The sequence below is a fragment of the Protopterus annectens genome, chromosome 1.part0, assembly GCF_019279795.1.
Source record: "Protopterus annectens isolate FY-2018-M chromosome 1.part0, PAN1.0, whole genome shotgun sequence".
Lineage (NCBI taxonomy): Eukaryota > Metazoa > Chordata > Ceratodontiformes > Protopteridae > Protopterus > Protopterus annectens.
Genome location: NC_056725.1, coordinates 505,493,028 through 505,513,888, shown reverse-complemented (window position 1 = coordinate 505,513,888; position 20,861 = coordinate 505,493,028). Strand labels below are relative to the sequence as shown.

Here is a 20,861-nt window from a genome sequence, read left to right as displayed (position 1 = left end):
ATCCCTCACTTCAGTTCTTGTACTCTTTTGTCTTCCTTTATCTTCAGGCGAGGTTCATTTCCAAAGCAATCATATCCTAGTTATCATCTTAATATTTGTACTCCTGCTATCTTTCACTTCAGTGGGGCCTTTCATCTCATTCATCGTCTCTTGGACAACACCTAGTTCTAGGACTACTTTGTCCTTCCATGGTCCCCAAATAGTGTTTTTTGGCTATTAACAATAATAAGGTTAGCAAAGACTAAATATGTGAGGTTGCGCAGTGCTACTCCAGTTAAGTTGGAGCATTTCCTTAGCAGCTGCCACTTCCTGCCATAGTATTTCCTGCACACAACACTCTAATTCCTGAAAAGAAAGGTTGACTCTTCTCATAGTACCAGAAAATATGTTTCCAAGTACCTCACCGATGATCTGCACATCTCCAACACCCACCTGGATCCCCTGGAAACATCCTTGCTATCCTGCTTGGGGTGTAAAAATATTTATACAAGCATTTACAATCAAAGATGTGGAAATGCTTAGATTTGGAAGCATATCTGGGAGCTTGGGCTATTTGTTTCCAATCTTCATCTGACAATAGTTGGGCTATTCTCTCACTCCAATCAGTCTTTAGTTTCTGATAGTTGAAGTTTTCCATATCTGCTAGCGCCTTATATAGCCTCTTTAAAATAATGCATTTTATAGCTATTTTTGATCTTTATTCAACTAGTATTTCTATCAGTGGTGGCTTAGCAGTTTCTGGTATGAATCTTTTTATATTAATCTTCAGTTCCCCAACCAGCCCCATAAAACCCAGGTAATCATAGTCCGCAAGGCTAAATTCTTCTTTCGCTTATTGTCTCTCTTTTAACTTGCCTTGTTTTAATAACTACTCCCAAAAATGGTTCCTTTCATCTCCTTCACCAGAGAGGTGATGTTTTAAAGTTCCCAATTTGTCTTCCTCCTCTTATCACCATACCCTATTGATGCTGTCATATAGGTCCTTGGTTTAACTTTTTTCCCTTTGATAATGTCTTCCTTTGTTCTCCTAAATACTTAAGTTCCTCTTGTCAGTGTTTGGACAGAAAATGTCACTCCAGAAATTCAATACTGAATAATTATTACTTATTGGCAGCTAACAGAGCAGCATTTATTTCCATTTTGGACTATAGTTTTCCATGTAAATCAAAGAGCACAGTCTATATTGTGTTGCCCTTTAATATGTTTCCAGAATTGGTATTCCAAGTCCTCCCTTATCTGTCAGAACTATTCTATCCCACCAAACATGTTCTATTTTTCCCACCCAAAAAAGTGTTTTATCTTCTTACTTAACTTCTGCCATATCAATGGGTTTGGTTGATAAAAAATATGTCTGCCCCATATAGAGTACTAGCATGGCACCAGGTAAATCTTTATAGCTAGGATTTTGTCATGTTCCCCCATAAACATCATCCTCCACTTTTGTATTTTGTCCAACATTATTTTGGTAGTTTCTTTCCACATTTAATCAGCTACCTGCATCACATCCCTCTTTATATATACGCCCAGGTATTTCAGTCTTTCATGACCCCATATAAAGGGAAATCTATATACTATATCATGCGTAGGTGTGTTGTTTGTCAGTATCACTTTTGTCTTAATTTCATTTATTTTATATCCTGACACTGTACCAAACAAGTTTATCTCCTGAAATAAGGCCTGCAGGCCTTTTTCTGGATTTAATAGATATAAGAGCACATCCTCTGCAAATAGTGCTATTTTCTCTTGCGCCATCCCCCAGTGATATCCTTGTATATTAGATTGTTTTACTCCCACAGCTGGGGGTTCTAGGTAGATTGCAAAAAGAAGAGAAGAGAGTATGCAACCTTGCCTCATCCCCTGCCCTAGCTCTACTGGAGCAGAGCGCCTGCCAGAGCTTTCAATCTAGTACTCAAGCCCTGGTATATGTTTATCTAGTAGCCATATCCATTGTTCCAGAAATCCATGGTTACTTTGCACTGTCCTTAGGAAGCCCCAGCTGATCCAGCCAAATGCCTTCTCTGCATCTAGACTAACAATTATTAACTTTTCTTCTTCTTCTTCTGCTTAGCATCTTGTTGTATTAACATTGTCCTTATTATGTTGTCAAAGTCTGTCTCCCTTCCACAAAAACACACTAATCCAGGTCAAAGATATTCATAACTATCCTTGCTAGTCTCTTTGCTACAATAGTCACAATATTTTGTAATTATGATTTAGTATAAATATAGGTCTATACGAGCTTGGGTTCAATGCATCCTCCCCTTCCTTGGGAATCACTATTAATATTTCCTATTTTCATGAACTTTGCATCTCCCCCCTTGGAGAACTGAGTTAAATACAGCCACCCACATTGGAAATATTTTCTCTTTCACACTTTTCCATAGTTCAACCTGGATACCATCTCTTCCCATTGATGTTCCCATTTTCTACGCTTTTATCACTTCCTCTTTTTCCAGAAGCTGGTTTCCATCTTATTTTGTTATGTTGGCAGGGGTGACACATTTCTATACTCACTCCTTCCTGTTTCATTCACTTCCACTTTGTCATTCTGGGCATATAATTCCTATAGCACTCTAGCATTCTCCCTAAAATATTTGCTAAACTTGTTTTTATTTCCCCACTGTGTTGATTTCTTAGTTGTACTATAATCCTTTCCACTTTGCTGTCTCAACCTCTGCACCAAGAATTTAATTGCCTTTGGTGTCCTAGCATAAAATATTTGTTTAGTGGCTTGGGCTCTATTCAGTTCCTCTAGATATTGCATAGTGCCCTCTGTGCCTTGTCTAATTGCCTCTTTAATTCTATTTTCTGTACTCTGCTTGCTGATAACTGCAGGGATTTAATTTTCAGTAAGGCTGCTAAGTAATTGTTACAGGACCTTCTCCAAATTTCCGCTGTTCTCCATTGCACCATCTTCATTTTCTTTTATTAGATTCCATTACTTAGCTATTACCTTTTGTTGTATTCTAAATTACTCAATACTTCAGCAAGCTCTTTGCTCAGGCAGACCATAAAGTCTTTTCTATTTAACCAGTATGTGGGAAGATGCCAATGTCTTTCCCCCGCCATCTCCTTCTCTTCACATAATGGTACCTCTAAGGGGACATGATCTGTTAAAGTGACTGAATAGATAAATACTTGACTGATTACAGTTCTCTGTTTCTTAGTGACATAATATCTTGCTAGCCTCACAAAATTATTTTGTTGTTTAGAGTAATACATATACTCATGGTCCTATGAGTTATCTATAACATCAGTAAAGCCAAAAGTTTCCATGTACTTTTCCAAATAACACCCTTCCATACTTACTCTAGATTTTTACGTTCCACCTATGACATCCAGGGTATTAGTCACTAAATTCCAGTCACCAGCTATCAATATCAGAACCTGACAGAATGAAAAAATATTCCCTAGAACCTCTCTTACCTCCTTAATTCTAGCTTTTGGGGGAAGATACAGTAATACTGAAGTTATTTTTCTAGTTTTCCAGTCCTTTTACCATTATATACCTACCAAGTCTAACTGGATTTTCCTCTTCTTTTATAATCTGTGTCCCCTTTTTTATTACCAGCCTTATTCCTCTTCTTCTCCTATTCTCAAAACTCATGTTATAACCTTTTGTTTTACTTCTTTCTATCCATTTTTGAGCCTGTCTTTATCCAAATGTGTTTACTGCAACAAAATTAGTTGCACCTGTATTCTCCTTATGCATGACACTATTTTTTCTGCCTCCCAGAAGTCATTTAAACCACACCATTACGTCCATGTTCTATTCTGGTCGTTCCTTTCCTCATCTCCTTTAATTCACAAAGCAACACCATGTCATTCCCTTTCCTTCTTCCGTGGTTTTAAAAGTGTGAGCAACTGCATTTATACATGTCTTATTATAGCTCACTATTTTAAACAAAAAACATTTAATATCATCACTAATATATGCTACTAAGCAGCAGAAAACATCTAAAGGCTCTTCAGTGTTTTTGGTTACCCCTACTTAAACTCACAATCAACTCTATAAGCAGCTCTAGAGAATATTAGCATTCTTTACCATCAATACTGTTAGTTTGCAAAAACAAAGAGAAAAGGGTCTTTATAATGTTGATTCAGACTTCTCCTGTAAGTTCTAAATTATTTCTAAAAAGGGTGACTTTCTCCTATGGAAGACATTCTAATTTAAAAGAGTTACTTAATAGTAGGAATAAAGGCGTATGTAGGGCAAATGTAAGGTTTGTATGAGAGCTAAGAACATTTCTGGAACCAATATTAATGGTATGAAATTTATAGCTAAAGATCGATTTGACTGTAAATCCTGTGGGGTAGTTTATATTTTGGGATGTGGATGCTCTCCAGATAAATGGTACGTTGGTCAAACTAAACGGATTATGAAAACTCGGTTCTTGAGCACTTGGGGGACATCAGGAATCATAGATTAGATAGTACCATTGCTAAACATTTTCATGACATTCATGGAGGCTTAGATGATTCTTTATTCTTTTTTGTATCAGCTAGGCCATCATCTGTGAGGAGAGGAAGTTTTACTTCCAATTTATTATATTTAGAGAGCAGATTCATTCTGAATTTTAGTACACTTACCCCAAGAGGTTTAAATTTGGAAATTAAATATTTAAATGTTTAGTTTATCCAGCAGTACTACATCTCCTATGGTGTTCTTTTCCTCCTGTAAGTTCAGCAGATGAAGTTGACAATCTGCATCAGCAATTTTTATTTGTGAGCTCTTTTATTTGTTTGGTTTTATCCTGGATTTTCTTTTGAAACATTGGGAAATGATTTGTAGGATAATTCTCCATGCCTGCTTCTGCCTGTTCTTAGCAGACTGGGTGCCCAATGCAACATCATTGTCTGAGTCTCCCTTATTCCTCCATGTCTTACTTTCTCTTATTTAAGTCATCCAGTGTCTAGTCAGGGTCCAAGTGCTTGCATGTTCCTGTAGGGTAAACTATTTTGAAAGTCACCGGATATATTAAGGTAAAGTAGAGCTGCATCTCTTTACATAGTCTAATAGCTGGGAGTGTGAAGTTACTAGGAGTAATTGGAAGATATTGACAGCTGATGACAATATTAGATGTATAGTTGGTGAGACACCCAGATTTTGCTTTAAGAACAGAAAAAAATCTGAAACAGTTATTGTGCCAAGATGCATATAGAACTAAGGTCAAACCAATTACTTCACTGACAGGCACATTTCCTTCTAGGAAATTTAAAGTCTGTGAATCCATAGACTTTAGTAACTGTTTTGTACATCCAATTACTTTGAGAAAATATAGACTCAGAAACTATGCAGACTGTAATACCAAAAATGTTATATATGTTGCTAGCTTCAACCAATGCACTAGTTTCTATGTTAGAAAGATCAACAGATCCTTTAAGGATAGGATTCTACATCATTTGAGCAATATTACACTATGCAATAAGACCAGTGCTCTATCCCAACATATCTCTAAACATCCCAACCACAAGTTTTATTTTATGGTGCTGGAAGTTGTAGCCGAAAGCCTAAGTGGAGGAAACCTTCATAATAGGGCTGAATTGATTGAGATTGGTTGGATTGGAGATTGATTGAATTGCTGACCTGCAGGCAGATAAATTGCCTGGATTAAATGGGATAGTTCCTTTAAAGCCCCTGTTAAAGGGCAGAAGCTTCAAAGATGAATCTAAACTGAATTGGTTATTTTTTATTTAAATACAAGATAGCTGTAGTGATTTAATAGGATCTGAGGAAGACATTTGCCAAAAGCACTAATCCTGATTCAGAGTTTTAGATTATAGTATTTTACTGTGTTTCGTGGTTTTATTCTTTTAAGTACATTAAATCTAACCTTTACCTTCACCATGGTGGTACTGCCTGACTTTGTTCAGATTTAATACTTTAGTTTAGTAAAGCAGCCTTTAGCAGTCCGTAGTGTGTTTTGTCTTGGATTATTCATCTGAAAACTTGGTCAGTCGTAAACTCTTCTGAGAAGTGAATGCCAGAGAGGATTTGCCCAAGGACTGAACCCTGGGGTACACACACTGACAATTCTATTGGAGGAGGTAGAGCCACCTAGCCTAATTTCATGGATTCTATTTCTGTGCCAATTTGCTATCCAAAGAGTTAAATAGGGATTAACATTTAGCTTGGATAATATGTCAGTGATATCTGGGTGTAGGTGAGAGCTCTCTTGCACAAGCTGGGATTCCAAGAGAACATTCAAAAGTTTAGATCCAGGGGCCTTTCAAGATTTGATCCATCTATGGCAAGTTTCTCAATTAGACCTCTTTGCCTCTTCTTTGAACAATCAACTGGCAAAATTCTGTTCCATGACTCCATGCAGGAAGGCCTTGAAGATAGATGCCTTTTCTTTTCTTTGGACAGGAATGTTCCTGTATGCTTTTAAACCCTTTCTGCTAATATCTAGGGTACTTCTGAAGATCCCAGTTATTCTCACTAGGGGTAATATATAATTATCGACCATGAGATGGGTAAGGCTAATCTGACACCAAAAGAGATAGATTAATTCAAGCACAAAAAGGTAAATTACGTAGGCTTAAAATGGCCAGCAAGGGCAGCTAACCTAGTACTTACCTATGCACTTATGAACCAAAAAGTGCCCAGGCTGGCAGTAGTTGCAGGATTTTAGCCAGTTCAGTCTGCAAACAGTGCTATTCGTTTGCATGGGTTCATATAATCTTTATGCAGCTGTTCCTCATTTTAAACCCATAACAAAAGACCTACCTACCCTCCTTGGAGAATTCACATGATTTCACTTTTTAGTAACTCCTAGATCCTCCATTGATCTCTAGAGATTATATTAGATTTCAGCTCTTCATCCTGATGTCCATAAACTTTCATTCTTGGTAATGGTGCTTGTCAAAAAATTGCATAATATTATCATTAATTGCATTTATATATATAAAAGAGAAAACAAATGCACTTCACTGATAATGTGCATCTTACAATGATTTTAGGGATAGTTAACCTGTTTATTCTCCACTTTGTTAGCAGTTAAGACATTAAACTGTATTTCTCATATGTTTAAAATTTCTGGCATTGCTGAGGACTCCAGCTACTACTTTATATGATAGGTTTCAAAGCTCACTAGCCATTACAGTATGTCACTCATTATTTGCATGTGTTCTTTGACAGATAATCCAATCCTTGAAAAGCTACTTCCTAAACACAAAGTGAAAGTTCTGGAGAAGCTCTCTCCTGACCTGCCCCTAAAGGTAACAGCAAATCTTATCAGTGATGAAGGTTATTGGAAGAGGTGTTGTTTGAAGTGCTGGGCAGTGTGTGACACTGACAACTATGGTGGCAGCTGGAAGAGGATGTTTTTTGAGCGCCACCTTGAAGGTATCATTGAGAACTTCATTCCAGAGGTGACGGATTCCAGTGTAGTGCTGGATGCCATTCCATTTTGCAAGGACTATGTGAAGAAGCTTAGTATATCTCAGCTTCTCCCACCTGTGAAAGATGCTGCAAATCTGGTAGAGGAAGACATTTACGATGGAAGCAGTGATACCAGTCTTGACCTCCCATCCATTGATCACTTTGATTTTTGCTTGATCACAGACAAGCTAACTAATCTAGAGGAACTGCAACTGATCTATGGGGTAAAAGGTTGTGGAATGAACTTTGAATGGAACCTTTTTGAGTTCACACTTCGAGACTGTCAGCTACTTGCCAAAGCGGTCAACGCTTGTAAGACTCTAAAGGTACTTCAAAATAACTTGCTTAAAATCATTATTTTTTTTTATGGATAACTATGACTTTTTGCACTGGATTCTTGTGATGCTGTTCAATATTGAATTAAATATTTTTGTTTGTCTTTGCTTTTAGCTGATATTTCATTGGGTCTACTGCCTTCAGTGTCCATCAGTTACCACTTCATGTTGCTAGTTGTTATCCCTACAGCTTAAATGCGGATGCTCCTCCTTAATTAATCACCAGTGCACTAGATACGATGCTGTTTCTGCCATATCGATTTAGCTCCATCAAGTTAAAATACCTTATGGTTTATTATTATAAAAGGGGTTAATTTACTACTTAATGATCATTCCAGACCTAACACACAGAAATATTAAAACAAAAAACATAGGACGGATCACTTGGCCCATCTATTTTCACCATTTCCCTACCTTCTGGATAATCTGCAGATATTACTAACCCAATTATGCATGTCTTGTTTCTGCCACAAATAATACAAACTATTGTATATCTGTATTATTTATTCTTAAATACTGTAACTGTTTCTTCATGCTACCACCTCTTCAGGAATGTTGTTCCAAACATCTTCTACCCTTCCTATGAAAGAAAAAATAAAGCTTTATTACATCGTCTTTGATTTTGCCAGCTTGTATGTTCAGATTGTGTCCTTTTGCTTTCTTGTATATTTTCTCTTGAAATACTGTTGGGACACTTACAAGCCTAGCTGTGCAACCCAAACCATTTGGGTCCCGATTATCATGGGACCCTATATGGGGAGGGCATGTTAGTAGGGAGATGGGGTGTCGGAAGCTACTGAAGGCTTGGAGGGTGGAAGCTAATATGGGCACTTAGTGATTTAAAATGACATTTTTTAGCTGTCTTCTGCCATAACAAAAGCATATCTGTGACACAGAATGTATGAAGTTTAAATATGAGTTTTGGAATGATTGCACAGAAAGTTCTTGGAAATGTACAAATGAAGCAAGTGTTGTATCTGTGATCCAGTAGTCATATATTCAAAAAAATGCAGTAGTATTGTAACACATGTAGCCCTGCACACAGAAAGCAATCACCACAGAAGAGTGGTGGGAAGCTGTTAAACACTTCATTCACACTGTTAAGCACTTCAGTCCGACTTTCATCCCAATCTAACATCAGTGGGATTTGTAGACGGTAACTGTCTTTTTTTTTTGACAGGGAGACAGACAATATTTTAGGGTATGATTAATGTATCTTTGCAAAAGTTAACTTCTTGGTTTATTTAGAAATACTTTTTTGTTAGTTTTGATCATTAAGCCTTGGGCACAATTTATTTCTTCCTTGAATGAAAAAGTAGGAATGAATTTCTTTAGTTAGTCATAATTTTTATCTAGGCATTAATTGTAATAAAAAGCTGGTGAAAATAGCTGTAAAATAACCCCCACAGCACCTCAAACCCCATGGCTTCTTACATACAACCAGTGTCCAGACTTTTGGCTTAATTCTTTACTTCCTCCGTAGTTATCACACTGCAGTCTTGGCCATTTAGGACGCAGTAAACGGAAGCAGAAAGAAAAGCAAGAAAGAATTTATTTTTTAGCCAAGATTCTTGTTCAGGCCATATTTGTCTCAAAAATGTTTGGGAAAAAGAAGCTTTAAAATGCAACTCAGACCATCTAAAACCCAATGGCTTTTGGGTATGGGGTGGCTGAGACATCAGGCTTAGTTTGATTATTTCCTCCTTATTTATTATGGTGTAATCTTGGCCAATTAAGATATACTGAAACAAAACAGGAAAAATCTGAAGAGTAGAACAAAATATGAGAAAACAAGAAACAAAAAATCTGAATGGTGGGGCAAGCCCAGGATGAACGGAAAATAGAGGGCAGACTTGGGGTTATTGAGAGAGAAGAGTGGGCAGCAGAGGGCCCATGGAGTTCTTTTCCTAGGGTTTCATTTCACTCAAGTCCAGAATCAAACTATTCAGTACTGCCAGGGACTGCCCCATTTAAGTATATCACACAGCTGACCCATTTAAGTATATCACACAGCTTATCAACAAGGTTTGTTACTCTCCATAAACATTTCATAACACCGTAACTCTGGATAAGGAAAAAACATACAATATCCTTGTTTTTATCAGACTTCTGGTATACAATGATCCTTTTGATTGTATTTTTATTTACTGCTGTATTTCATATAACAGGTTGCATAATAGTGTTAAAAATTCAGTTGCAGATACACTCCCCAAGCTGTTTAACTTAAGTTTAGCTACAGGCTTTGTCCCTAATGAGTTGCACATTGCAATGGTGATGCACCTCCATAAGGGTGGCCTTATAACTGACCTGAGAAGTTAAAACATTATCAACCTTACAAGCCTCATCTTCAAAACCATGGGGTGTATCATAACTAACCTCATAAAGTGTGATATCAAGACACTTGTTTGACTTGAACCCAATAAGTTGACCTTGTGAAGGGTAGATCCTGTCTATTTAACCAAGTAAACTTCTTCAAAAGCATTACAGAAGCAAAAGATGATTACCATGTAGGTCACATGGTATATCTTGACCAGGCAAAGGCTTTCAACACCATTACCTGTGCTGATATCATACAATAGCTAATTGATTTAAAAAAATCAAAAAAATCAACCCATATACAGTTAGATGGACAGAAAACTAGCTAAAAGATAGACCCCACACAGTGTGAGTTGCAGATGTTTCATCTGTAAGTATGAAAGTGACCAGTGGTATCTCTCAGGGCTTAGTGCCTGGACATCTCCTTTTGCTGGGGGAGTCCACCTCCACCAAAAGACCTGCTACTAATGGTGTTCCACAGGGCTTTGTACTGGGACATCTCCTGTTCAGAATATACTTCTGTGAAGTCAAGGCAAATGTAGAGGGTCTTTGGCTGACCAAATTTAATATGTAGATATCCTCCAGGAGGATCTGCAAATAACCTGTGCAAGAACCATGCCCTAAAACTCAATGCAAAAAATGCATAATTATACTCTTTGGAAAGCTAACTACCCTTGCAAATTACAGCATTAATAACACTCCCTTAAGAGAAAGCCCAATGCTAAGGGACTTGGGATCTCAACCTGACAGTAACCTGAACATTGATCAACATGTGTCCATGGAGGTGAGAAAATCCTTCTATGTGGCACAACTTGTAATTAAGAACATGGACTCTAGATCTAAGGAGATCGTAGTCTTACTATACTCAGTCCTCATTAGACTACCCTTTAGCATGGACCTGACCAGACTTTTGCAATAGCCGGAGTGGCCACAGTGGATGAGAAATCATAAATTCACCCTTGGCTTCTCACCTGTGACCCTTATGGACAAGGGCAGCTTGTATATGCCATAAAGAGCAGACACATGCCAAAGTCATTCTAATCTGTGGGCATTGATAATTGGGAAGATTGGGGCATGAGTGGCTAAGCTGAAAAAGGCTATAAGGCCATTAGCTTAGTAACCTCATATGATATCCAAGTGGATAGACAAGACGTCTGGCTAACAAAAAATTGCAGATGACTGCAAACTGTTGGTTGTTGTTAAGTTACCCTATTATACCCAAACTCACCTGAATATAACAAACCATTGGTGTACTAAAAATGTGCCCAAACTAACTGCTAAAAAGTATAGTATTACTTTTGGTAGACAATTCCTCCCCCTTCACACAGTATAATCAATACACCACTACAAAATGAAAATTTTGTCTGGGACTTAGATACTTAGGCTAATAGCTACCTCTGCTTTGACCATCATCTGACAATAGTTGGCACAGAATCATTTTATTTACCCCACTTATTTGCCAAAGGAACATCCTAATGGTCTAAAGAGGTAGTCACTTTCTTTTATTCAGCACTGATCAGGACAATTATTGAGTACAATAAACCTCTTGAGGTATACCTCCTTAATCATATCAAACAATTATCAAGACCCCAAAAATTTCTAACCAGAAAAATCATAGAGGGATCTGCACACCAAATTCGAAAATCCGTAAAAAATGTCCAAACCAAGTAAGTAAACTTGTACTCAACGTTTATTTAAGCCACAAAGTCTCTGTTTAGATTTTCGTCGGTGACTCCTCACCAACTTCCTCAGAGCAGGAAATAAATACATTCAACACATCCTGTTTAAATATTACAATATAACAAAAGTTGAGAAGTATGCAGAGGATTACAGTCAGTTACTTTTGCCACACTGCCACCTGAGGTCAGAATACCAAAATTTCAATATATTAAAAAGAACATACAAAAAGGCATAAGGCTATTTAAATAAAATTAAAATAAACCAAATACAGCACAGTGAAGAGGCATGCTTATAAGGCAGCACCTCCCAAACTTTTGAAATAAACTTCCCCTACATGTTAAGCAGTGTGATTCAGTCTTTTTTTTAAACATAAACTAGTGACTGGATGGTATCCACAAATGTACTCTGGGTTTTACTGGTATTGTTCTTATGGAGAAAGGAGGTGCTGCCTCAGAAAGGGTACTGGTATAGTGTGAACGGTCATAAGAGTCATTGGCCTTGGAATATCTGTGAATTGATGAAGCTGAGTTTTTTATGGCTTACTCCCATAGCTTGTCAGGAAATCTCTGCCTAACCCCATAATGATCCTGAATAGCATAAAGTGGGTTTAAGAGATGACTGAATGAATAAAAGACTAAATAACTACAGCAAAATGATTACTATATTAGAAGTCAGCCTAGCTCCAGTGAAAATTTTCTGCCTAAAATAGGATATTAGACAGGAGAGCCAAAACCTGTCCTGATACTCAGTGTGTGAAATGTAATAAACAAGTAAATCTCTGCCAACTTATGTAAATCAAACTTTACTTATAAAACAAACCTCTCAACTGTGAGAACCATCTACATGAATGTAATTTCTTATTGTAGATGTATAAATTACTATCTTTACTGCTATTGATCCCAGGTTGTGGCTATAAAGAGTCAGTAGACCAGCCAGTTACCTGGTACGACAGTAAATAGACAGATAGATAGATAGATAGATTGATAGATAGATAGGCTGTCCAGAATTCTCCAAAACATCCCTGATTTTGCCTCATATATTTATACTGTCCCTTGAAAATGTTTGATTTTCTGGTAAATCACTCAGGATCATACCTATCAACTCTCCAGAATTTCAAAGAATGTCCAGATTATTGCCTCATATTTTGGGTGTGTTCCTCATAAAATCTGGGGTTTTCTGGCAAAATATTGAGGATGGTATTCACTAAATAATGAGTCATTTGAATCTGAGACTTCATAGCCTTCAGAAAATGAATGCAAAACATATTATTCTAGCAGCTTTCTAAGTTAAGAGCAATATTTAAAATCTGTCCCCCATTTTGGCCCTTTATCTCCCCATTATTTTTGGCTTTGTCCAGAATTTTTAAACAAAAGTTGAGAAGTATGCAGAGGATTACAGTCAGTTACTAATGACAGACAGTAAAGTTGCATACCTGTATTGTTCTGCAAAAGCTTGTTGATGCAAAAGCCGTTCTATTAAAATTTTAAATTAATAAGTATTGTTTAAAAATTGTCTCTGGTTTTAGCCATCATTACCCAATTTTTGGCTTTGTCCAAAATTTTTGATGAAAGAAGTTGATCAGTAAGCCTTAGAAACACACGCACAGGTGTTTCCATGGTAACTGCAAGCTCAGGCAGCCAGAAAAATAGATGATGTGTTACTCAATATCTGATGTTGTCCTTTTAGATGTTCATTGTGTTTCACTGTTGCAGTCATGACTGTAGGGTTCTCCCCTGCTGGCAGGCAGTCCTCGGTCGGCCAGAATCCCAAAGTCTGGGTCGGCTGTTCAACCATACTCCCTGATGTCAGAGCGCCAGGAGTACAAAGCTGACAGCCGACGCCATCTTCTCCAGTCTTTCTTGCTGTGCGGTGATAGCAGTTCGCAAGTGCCGGTCGGCTGACTCATGACGATTTTTTCTGATATACTTCAGTCCGAAGACTTTCTTCTCCACTCAAAGCTAAGTACCCCATTGGGGAAACTTTTTTCTTGCTCCAGTCCGATGTCAGAAAAAGTTAATAATTGTATTTCATGTGGGAAGCAAATACCTCATAAGGATTTTCATTCTTACTGTATTCCTTGCTTAGCCCCTGACCATGACGTAGCTAGTTGTCGGGATTGTGCTAGATTCAATCAACGTACAATTAAACGAAGGTACGATTTTGCTTTTCATTACTTTGGTAGGCGCTTTAACTACAAAATGTCATCGAATACTGTTAGGATAAAGACAGGCCTCCGAGGTCCAAATCTGATGATAGTGCACGTGAACCAGCTTCAGGTTTTTCAGAACCGATGGCCAAAACGGACTCTCATGAGGAGCCAACCAGGCCTTTAAATATTACTATTGCAGGACCTTCGGGTTTTCAGGCCTACTCAGCTTCTAATAAAGGCAAAGCCAAAGACAAAGGCAAAGACTCCTTCTAAATCAAAGACTGCAACACAGACCTCTTCTGAACCGGCTCCCAAGTCACAGAAACAGTTACTCAAGATGGCGGAGGATTTACTTACTATGATTAGGGGTTCACATCCCCCTCCAGATAAAAGGCCAAGGCAGGATGTTTATTATGATTCCTCTGATCAGGCTTCTGTTTCTTCAGTTTCTTCTTCTGACCAGGAATATTCTTTCCCTCCTTATGAGGATTCTGATGCTGAGGAATCCATTCCTTCAGCTTCTCCCCTGAGGATTTCTCTTTTGGGGAAACTTTGCATGAAATGAGGGAACATTTCCACTGGGAAGGACAGGAGTATTTGGAATCTAAGAAAAGACTAAGGGATTTTCTTCTTCTCCCCCAACATAGACCCCTGGCTATTCCTCCTGTTTTAGATATTGTGGATGATGCTTTTTCGGGGGCTAACTTAACCCCTGACTCTTTTCCTCCAGCTCCTGTTAAGCCTGATAGATATTACAGGGTTCCTGATTCCCACCAGTTTTTATACAAGAACCCTTATGCTGACCCTGAAACCATTTCTCAGGGTCCTAAGGGAGTTAAGGCCACTTCTGCCAAAAACCCCATTCCCACTGAAAAGGATTCTAGATCTTTAGAAAGATGGGGCAAAAAAGTGTACACTTCTGCTACTTTGTCAATTAGGGCTTTAAACTGTCAGTTTCATATGCTGAAATACCAGCAATTTCTCTTGTCTGTTTTAAAACAAAAGCTTACTTCCATTTCTGCCCATGCAGATGATAAGGAATTACATGACTTATTGCATGCCACTGAACAAGTTGGGAAGCATGGTTTACACTGTGGATTTGATGCCTTGGAGGCTTCTTGTAGGGCTGCTGCCTCTGGCACAGTCATTAGAAGGCATGCATGGATAAAGGAACAAAATTTGCCAGAACAAGTAAAAGCTAAATTATTGGATGCTCCTGTTCAGCATAATGTTTTGTTTGGATCAAAAGCTGAAGAGGTGATTAAAAAGATGGAGGATAAGGTGAAATCCATGCAAACAGTTAAAGATTTCTTACAAGTACAGCCACCAAGATTTAGCAGGAATTGGCCTTCTAAAAATTGGTCCTTTCCCACTTCAGACAGGCCTCAGAGAGGTAGATATAGATGCTCCAGAGGAAGGCCTCAAACACAAGCTTCTTATAGACCAAGACAGTGGACTGCTTCCACCCCTAGGGAAGGAAAGGATAGCTCACAAACTCATAGGAAACAAACTCAATGACTCCCTCTGTTGGGCTGCAGGAACTTCTTGCCTGGAAGCCCCTCTCGGAGGAAAACTCTCTCTTTTTTATCAAAATTGGACTCATATAACCCAAGACAAGTGGGTTCTGGATGTGGTTTTAAGAGGTTACAAATTCCATTTTCATACCCTGCCAAGGCCAAGCGGATGGCCAGACCTTCCAAAACATCAATGGACAGAGGCCTTAAACCAGGTGGAAGCTCTTTTAGCTATGAAAGCCATAGAACTGGTTCCACTTTCAGAGATGGGACAAGGTTTTTACTCAAGGCTCTTTCTAGTCCCCAGGAAGCAAAACTTATGGAGACCCATTCTGGATCTGTCAGTCTTGAACACCTTTCTAGAGATTCCAAAATTCAAGATGCTTACTCTACAGCAGCTACTTCCAATGCTAACCAAAGATGCGTGGATGGTAACTTTGGATTTAAAGGAGGCATATTTACACATTCCCATCAGGCAGGAATGCAGAAAATACCTCAGGTTCAAGGCCGGATCGAGGCACTTTCAATTCTCTGCGCTGCCCTTTGGATTGTCTACTGTGCCCAGGGTCTTCACCAAATGCCTGGCTCCAGTAGTAGCTTACTGCAGACTCAAGGGAATTCAAATTTACCCTTATCTGGACAATTGTCTAATTCAGGCAGACAACAAGGATGTTTTACTCCAGCATCTAGAGTTTGTACAGAACCTCCTCAAGTTCCTGGGATTCTCTGTAAACATAAAAAAGTCAAATTTGACACCTTCACAGCAGATAACTTTTCTGGGTGCTCTTCTAAACACCACAACCCAGATGGCATTTCTGACATCCGAAAAACAATTACAGCTGGCTTCAACTTTCAAAACCTTGGCAACTTTAACTCAGCTATCTGCAAGGAGATTCCTGCAGGCTTTGGGTTACATGGCCTCCTGCATCCTTCTCATACCATATGCAAGACTACACACGAGGAAAATACAGTGGTACCTAAAAAGTGTATGGTCTCAGCATTGCCACAGTTTAGACATACTGATCTCCATCCTGCCTTGCCTTCAAAAGGAATTTCTTTGGTGGTCCAGGGCATGCACTCTAAACAAAGGGAAACCCTTCTGTCTGCCTCCTGCCACTCAGATTCTAACCACAGACGCCTCGGATTATGCTTGGGGAGCCCATTTTCAGGGCAACTGTCTGCAGGGCCTTTGGACAAAGGATCAGAAGCACCTGCATGTCAATTTAAAGGAAATGTTAGCCATTCAGAAAGCTCTAATGGCCTTCAGGAATCTTCTACAACCAGGACAACTACTAATACGGACAGACAACACCACAGTTATGTGGTACATAAACAAGCAAGAGGGATCTCATTCCTACCCCCTTTGCAGACTAGCCATGGATCTATGGAACACAGCTCTAGCTTGCAATTTGGATCTTCAAGCTCAGTTTCTACCAGGGAAGCAAAACTTCCTGGCAGACAGTCTGAGCAGAAACCTTTCGGATCCACACGAGTGGATGCTGGACACCAAAATATTCAGGATGATAACAGCAGTCTGGGGATGTCCTCACATAGACCTCTTTGCATCCCATCTCAATCATCAACTACAGAATTTTTGCACCAGGACTTTCCACAAAGAAGCTTGGAAAGTGGATGCCCTATCATTCAGTTGGAGGAACCTCTCGGGATATGCCTTTCCGCCTCTTCCTCTTCTTCCACGGGTATTATTAAAGATAAAACAGGACAAGCCCAAAATGATAATCTTGCTGGCCCCAAATTGGCCTCGACAGTTTTGGTACCCAACTCTAAAAAACCTATGTCTGGAGCCCCCTTGGGTTTTACCTCAGTCTCCGAACCTTCTGTCCCAACATCAGGGTCAGGTTCTCCACTCTCATGTCAGAACTGTCAGCCTGATGGCCTGGTTAATCCAGGGCCTTTGATTTCTTCTTTCCTACCCAAGCAGGTTATGGATGTCATTTTAGAAGCCAGATGTCCTAGCACTAGAAAATCTTATGCAGGAAAATGGAAAAGATTTTGTTCCTGGATGCAGGCTCAGGATTCTGATCCTCTTCTTCCGAACATTCCTTTAATTTTACTTTACTTGACAGATCTCTTACATAAGGGTCTCTCTTTCTCTTCCATTAAGATACATGCCTCTGCTATTTCTGCTCATTATAATATAGACCCTCCAATCTTTTCCCACCAGCTCATGAGACAGTTTCTCAGAGGAGCTAAGAATTTAAGACCTCCTAGATCTCCTCCCATTCCTGCTTGGGATCTCAACTATGTTTTGGAAAAAACTAACCTTGCCTCCTTTTGAGCCTGCTGCCTCTTCTGACATCAAGTTTTTATCTTGGAAGACAGCAATCCTGTTAGCCCTAACCTCTGCCAGGAGAGTTTCAGAGTTACAAGCTCTTATGGCTGTGGAACCTTATATTATTTTTCATCAAGACAGGGTGTCTTTGAGGACTAATCCTACCGTCATGCCTAAGGTGGTTTCCAAAGTGGCTTTAAATCAAACTAGCACTACCACTTGCCAACTTTTTTCCCCACTCCTCAAAATAAAGGGGAAAGGATCTTACATTCCTTGGATGTACACAGACAACTACGTTTTTACCTGGACAGAACCAAGGACATTAGAAAATATGAACAATTGTTTGTTTCTTATGCTTCAAGTTCCCAAGGTAAAGCCATTTCAAAACAGACCATTTCTAAATGGATTGCTCATGGAATCAGATTTTGTTATTCACACCATGGAAAGCAAATCCCAGGGAGTATATGGACTCATTCCACCAGAGCTGCTGCCACTTCTGCGGCCTTCCTCAGGGGAGTTCCTACCAAAGACATTTTGGAAGCTGCAACTTGGAGTTCAGTGCATACTTTTTCTAAGCAGTACAATCTACCTCTCTACTCTAAGTCTAGGGCAGGCTTTGCCTCTGCAGTCTTGCAGGGCCTTTTAGTCGCCCCTTCTTCTTTATGACCACCTCTCTTTCTTTCAGCTTTGGGATTCTACCCTACAGTCATGACTGCAACAGTGAAACACGATGAACATAGTACAGTTGTGTACAGCTACCATAAATGTAGATGTTCGAGTGTCTTCACTGTTGCAGTCTGGGTTTCCCTCCCTCCTGTCCCCTCTTATTTTTACTTTTGTGTGGTTCCTTTTTTCACCATTCTTCTGAGGTGTATTTGCAAAGGATATGGGACCTTTCTCATTTTGGGACTCCTGACATCTGGGGCAAGAAAAACTGGAGAAGATGGCGTCAGCTGTCAGCTTTGCATTCCTGGCACTCTGACGTCAGGGAGCATGGTTGAACAGCCGTTGCCAGACCCAGACTTTGGGATTCTGGCCAACTGAGGACTGCCTGCCGGCAGGGGAGAACCCTACAGTCATGACTGCAGCAGTGAAGACACTCAAACATCTACATTTATGGTAGGTGTACACAACTGTACTTTCTTCCTCAATATATGAGTTCAGATCCCATCCTCAGATCTGACTCGGCTGCATATTCCTGACTTTGGATCCTACTCTTGAACTCCTCCCTCTGTCCATTGTGCCCAATTCCATCTCCAGTACCTCAGATCTCATTTGCCACCATCGCGAACAGATGCAGGTTATTCCTCTCTCGAGTTCTAAAGTGATAATTTGAGAGTTTTGAAAAGCTTTCTTCTTTTCCATTTAGATAGTTTTCTTTATACTAATATTTTCTATCCTCCCTCTTAGTTTTTTTTGACAGGTCATTAGGATAGCCTAAACTATTTCTTTTTTCTGTCTATACTACTTGATATAGTATCTCTTTATACTATTGCTGGTATTTTCTTCTTTATCTTCTACCCCTTTTATATTTAATGGGGTATTTCTTTAGCCTACCATTGTTGGTAGTTAAACTGACTACTGTCTCTTCCTTCTATTAAATAAAAAAAAACTTCTTTGAATTAATATTTTTCTGTGTTAACCCATATCAGATAAACTGGTTTTAAAACATGCACTTCTTCTGGACACAAAATCCCTAATTCAGATACCCACAAGGAGTGAGTGTACTGACTTGGTGTTGGACATTTGGACAGTCAAATTTGTTCCTTAATCCAAGGGCCTTAGGAGATAGGTGAAACAAGATTATTCTGGTAGGTTTGCTACCAGCTACTTATTTTTTCTGGGGCACAACCCCCCCCTGAAATCATAGTAAGTTGGCTCTGTTGGAACATAAGAAGTGTTCTCCCTCAAAGTCCCCAAGGTCTTCATCAGAGCCTCCATCAAAAATAAGAAAAGTTTTGGATCCAACATCATTAGATCTGAAGATTCAATCCTTGGATCCCAAACTGTCCCCAGATCCAAAGGCTTTGACTCCTTTTGTGATTACAGCATCCCCTTCAATTTCACCTTCAGTCCTCAGATCTGAGCACATCTCACTGGAGTCTACACCACAATTTCATATTAAGCCTATATCACCCACTCTGTCTGTTCAATTATTTCAAACTCCTAAGAAATACTCCAGGCCCCCGTCCACAACTTCTTTTAGGTCCTCCAGAAGTTTGCCAGAAGGAGATGTGGATAGGATGATATGAAAATTTCTCAGAGTTCAGCTCCAGATGAGGGTCTTACCCACTCTGTCCCCTATCAGATCCATGAGTGTGCCTACAACATCCTTGACCATTCTCTCTCCTTCTCTGATCTGTTTGGTGGTTTTGGGGTCCTAAGATGGGAGATCCTTCAGAGGACCAATGATGGATCTGAAGAAAGCTTCTTCTTCAACTCCGACTATATCCTTGACTAGTTCTGCTCTGACACCCGTGGATCAGAATGGGTCCCAGAGTTGAAGTGTTAGCATTGGGTCTGAGGGGATAGGTTCAGCTCTGTTTTTTTTTAATCCATCTCTTCCCCTCAGAGCCTCGACCCTAGACAGTTTGGATCTGGTTCCATCCTTGAGATGCAGATCTGAGGGTGGTCAAGACCTTCCTTTGTCTGTAGTTTTGGCTCCAAGAGGGTGGGTATAAGTTTCTCCAGGTTCCGGCTTTTGTGGTGGTGCCGAGCTCGGAGTTGATCAGACCCACTCCACAAAGACAGCCAGTTCTAATAAGTGTCCAACATGCTCCAGTAGAGGAATTTCCCCTCTCTTTTGACACCTCACCTGAACATCCTACAAAGAAGGTGTATCGGAAGCTAACATGCAAAAGGAGATACATTGACTCCCTGATGGAGTCACTCACAGAAGATACTGATTTTGATGAATGAGAAGGGTCCCCCAGATCACCACTGGATGACATCTCCTTAGGAGGCATATTAGAAATCCTAAAACAAAAAGATGTCTGGTCTTCCCAAAATCCCTCTCCAGAGGAATCATTATTTTTGGAGGCTTTTGGTTCTGACCCATCTACATCTTGGGTTAACCACCCCCCCCCCCCCACTGGTGGGTGAACTTATTAATTTGCTTTCCTCGCCATCTTGGAGGGAACCAGATGCCATCAAACTGATCCCTAAAAGACCCAATACATTTTTAGCCATG

General features: G+C 39.5%; 1 protein-coding gene across 1 annotated transcript in view; it reads left to right on the top strand.

The window, feature by feature from the left end:
* TCTE1 (t-complex-associated-testis-expressed 1) overlaps window positions 1-20,861 on the top strand; it is a 402,880-nt gene that overhangs the window by 274,872 nt on the left and 107,147 nt on the right. Inside the window, exon 3 of the mRNA XM_044060900.1 lies at window positions 7,142-7,710. Coding sequence (XP_043916835.1) covers window positions 7,142-7,710 — 569 coding nt within the window. The remainder of the gene's footprint in view (window positions 1-7,141; window positions 7,711-20,861) is intronic.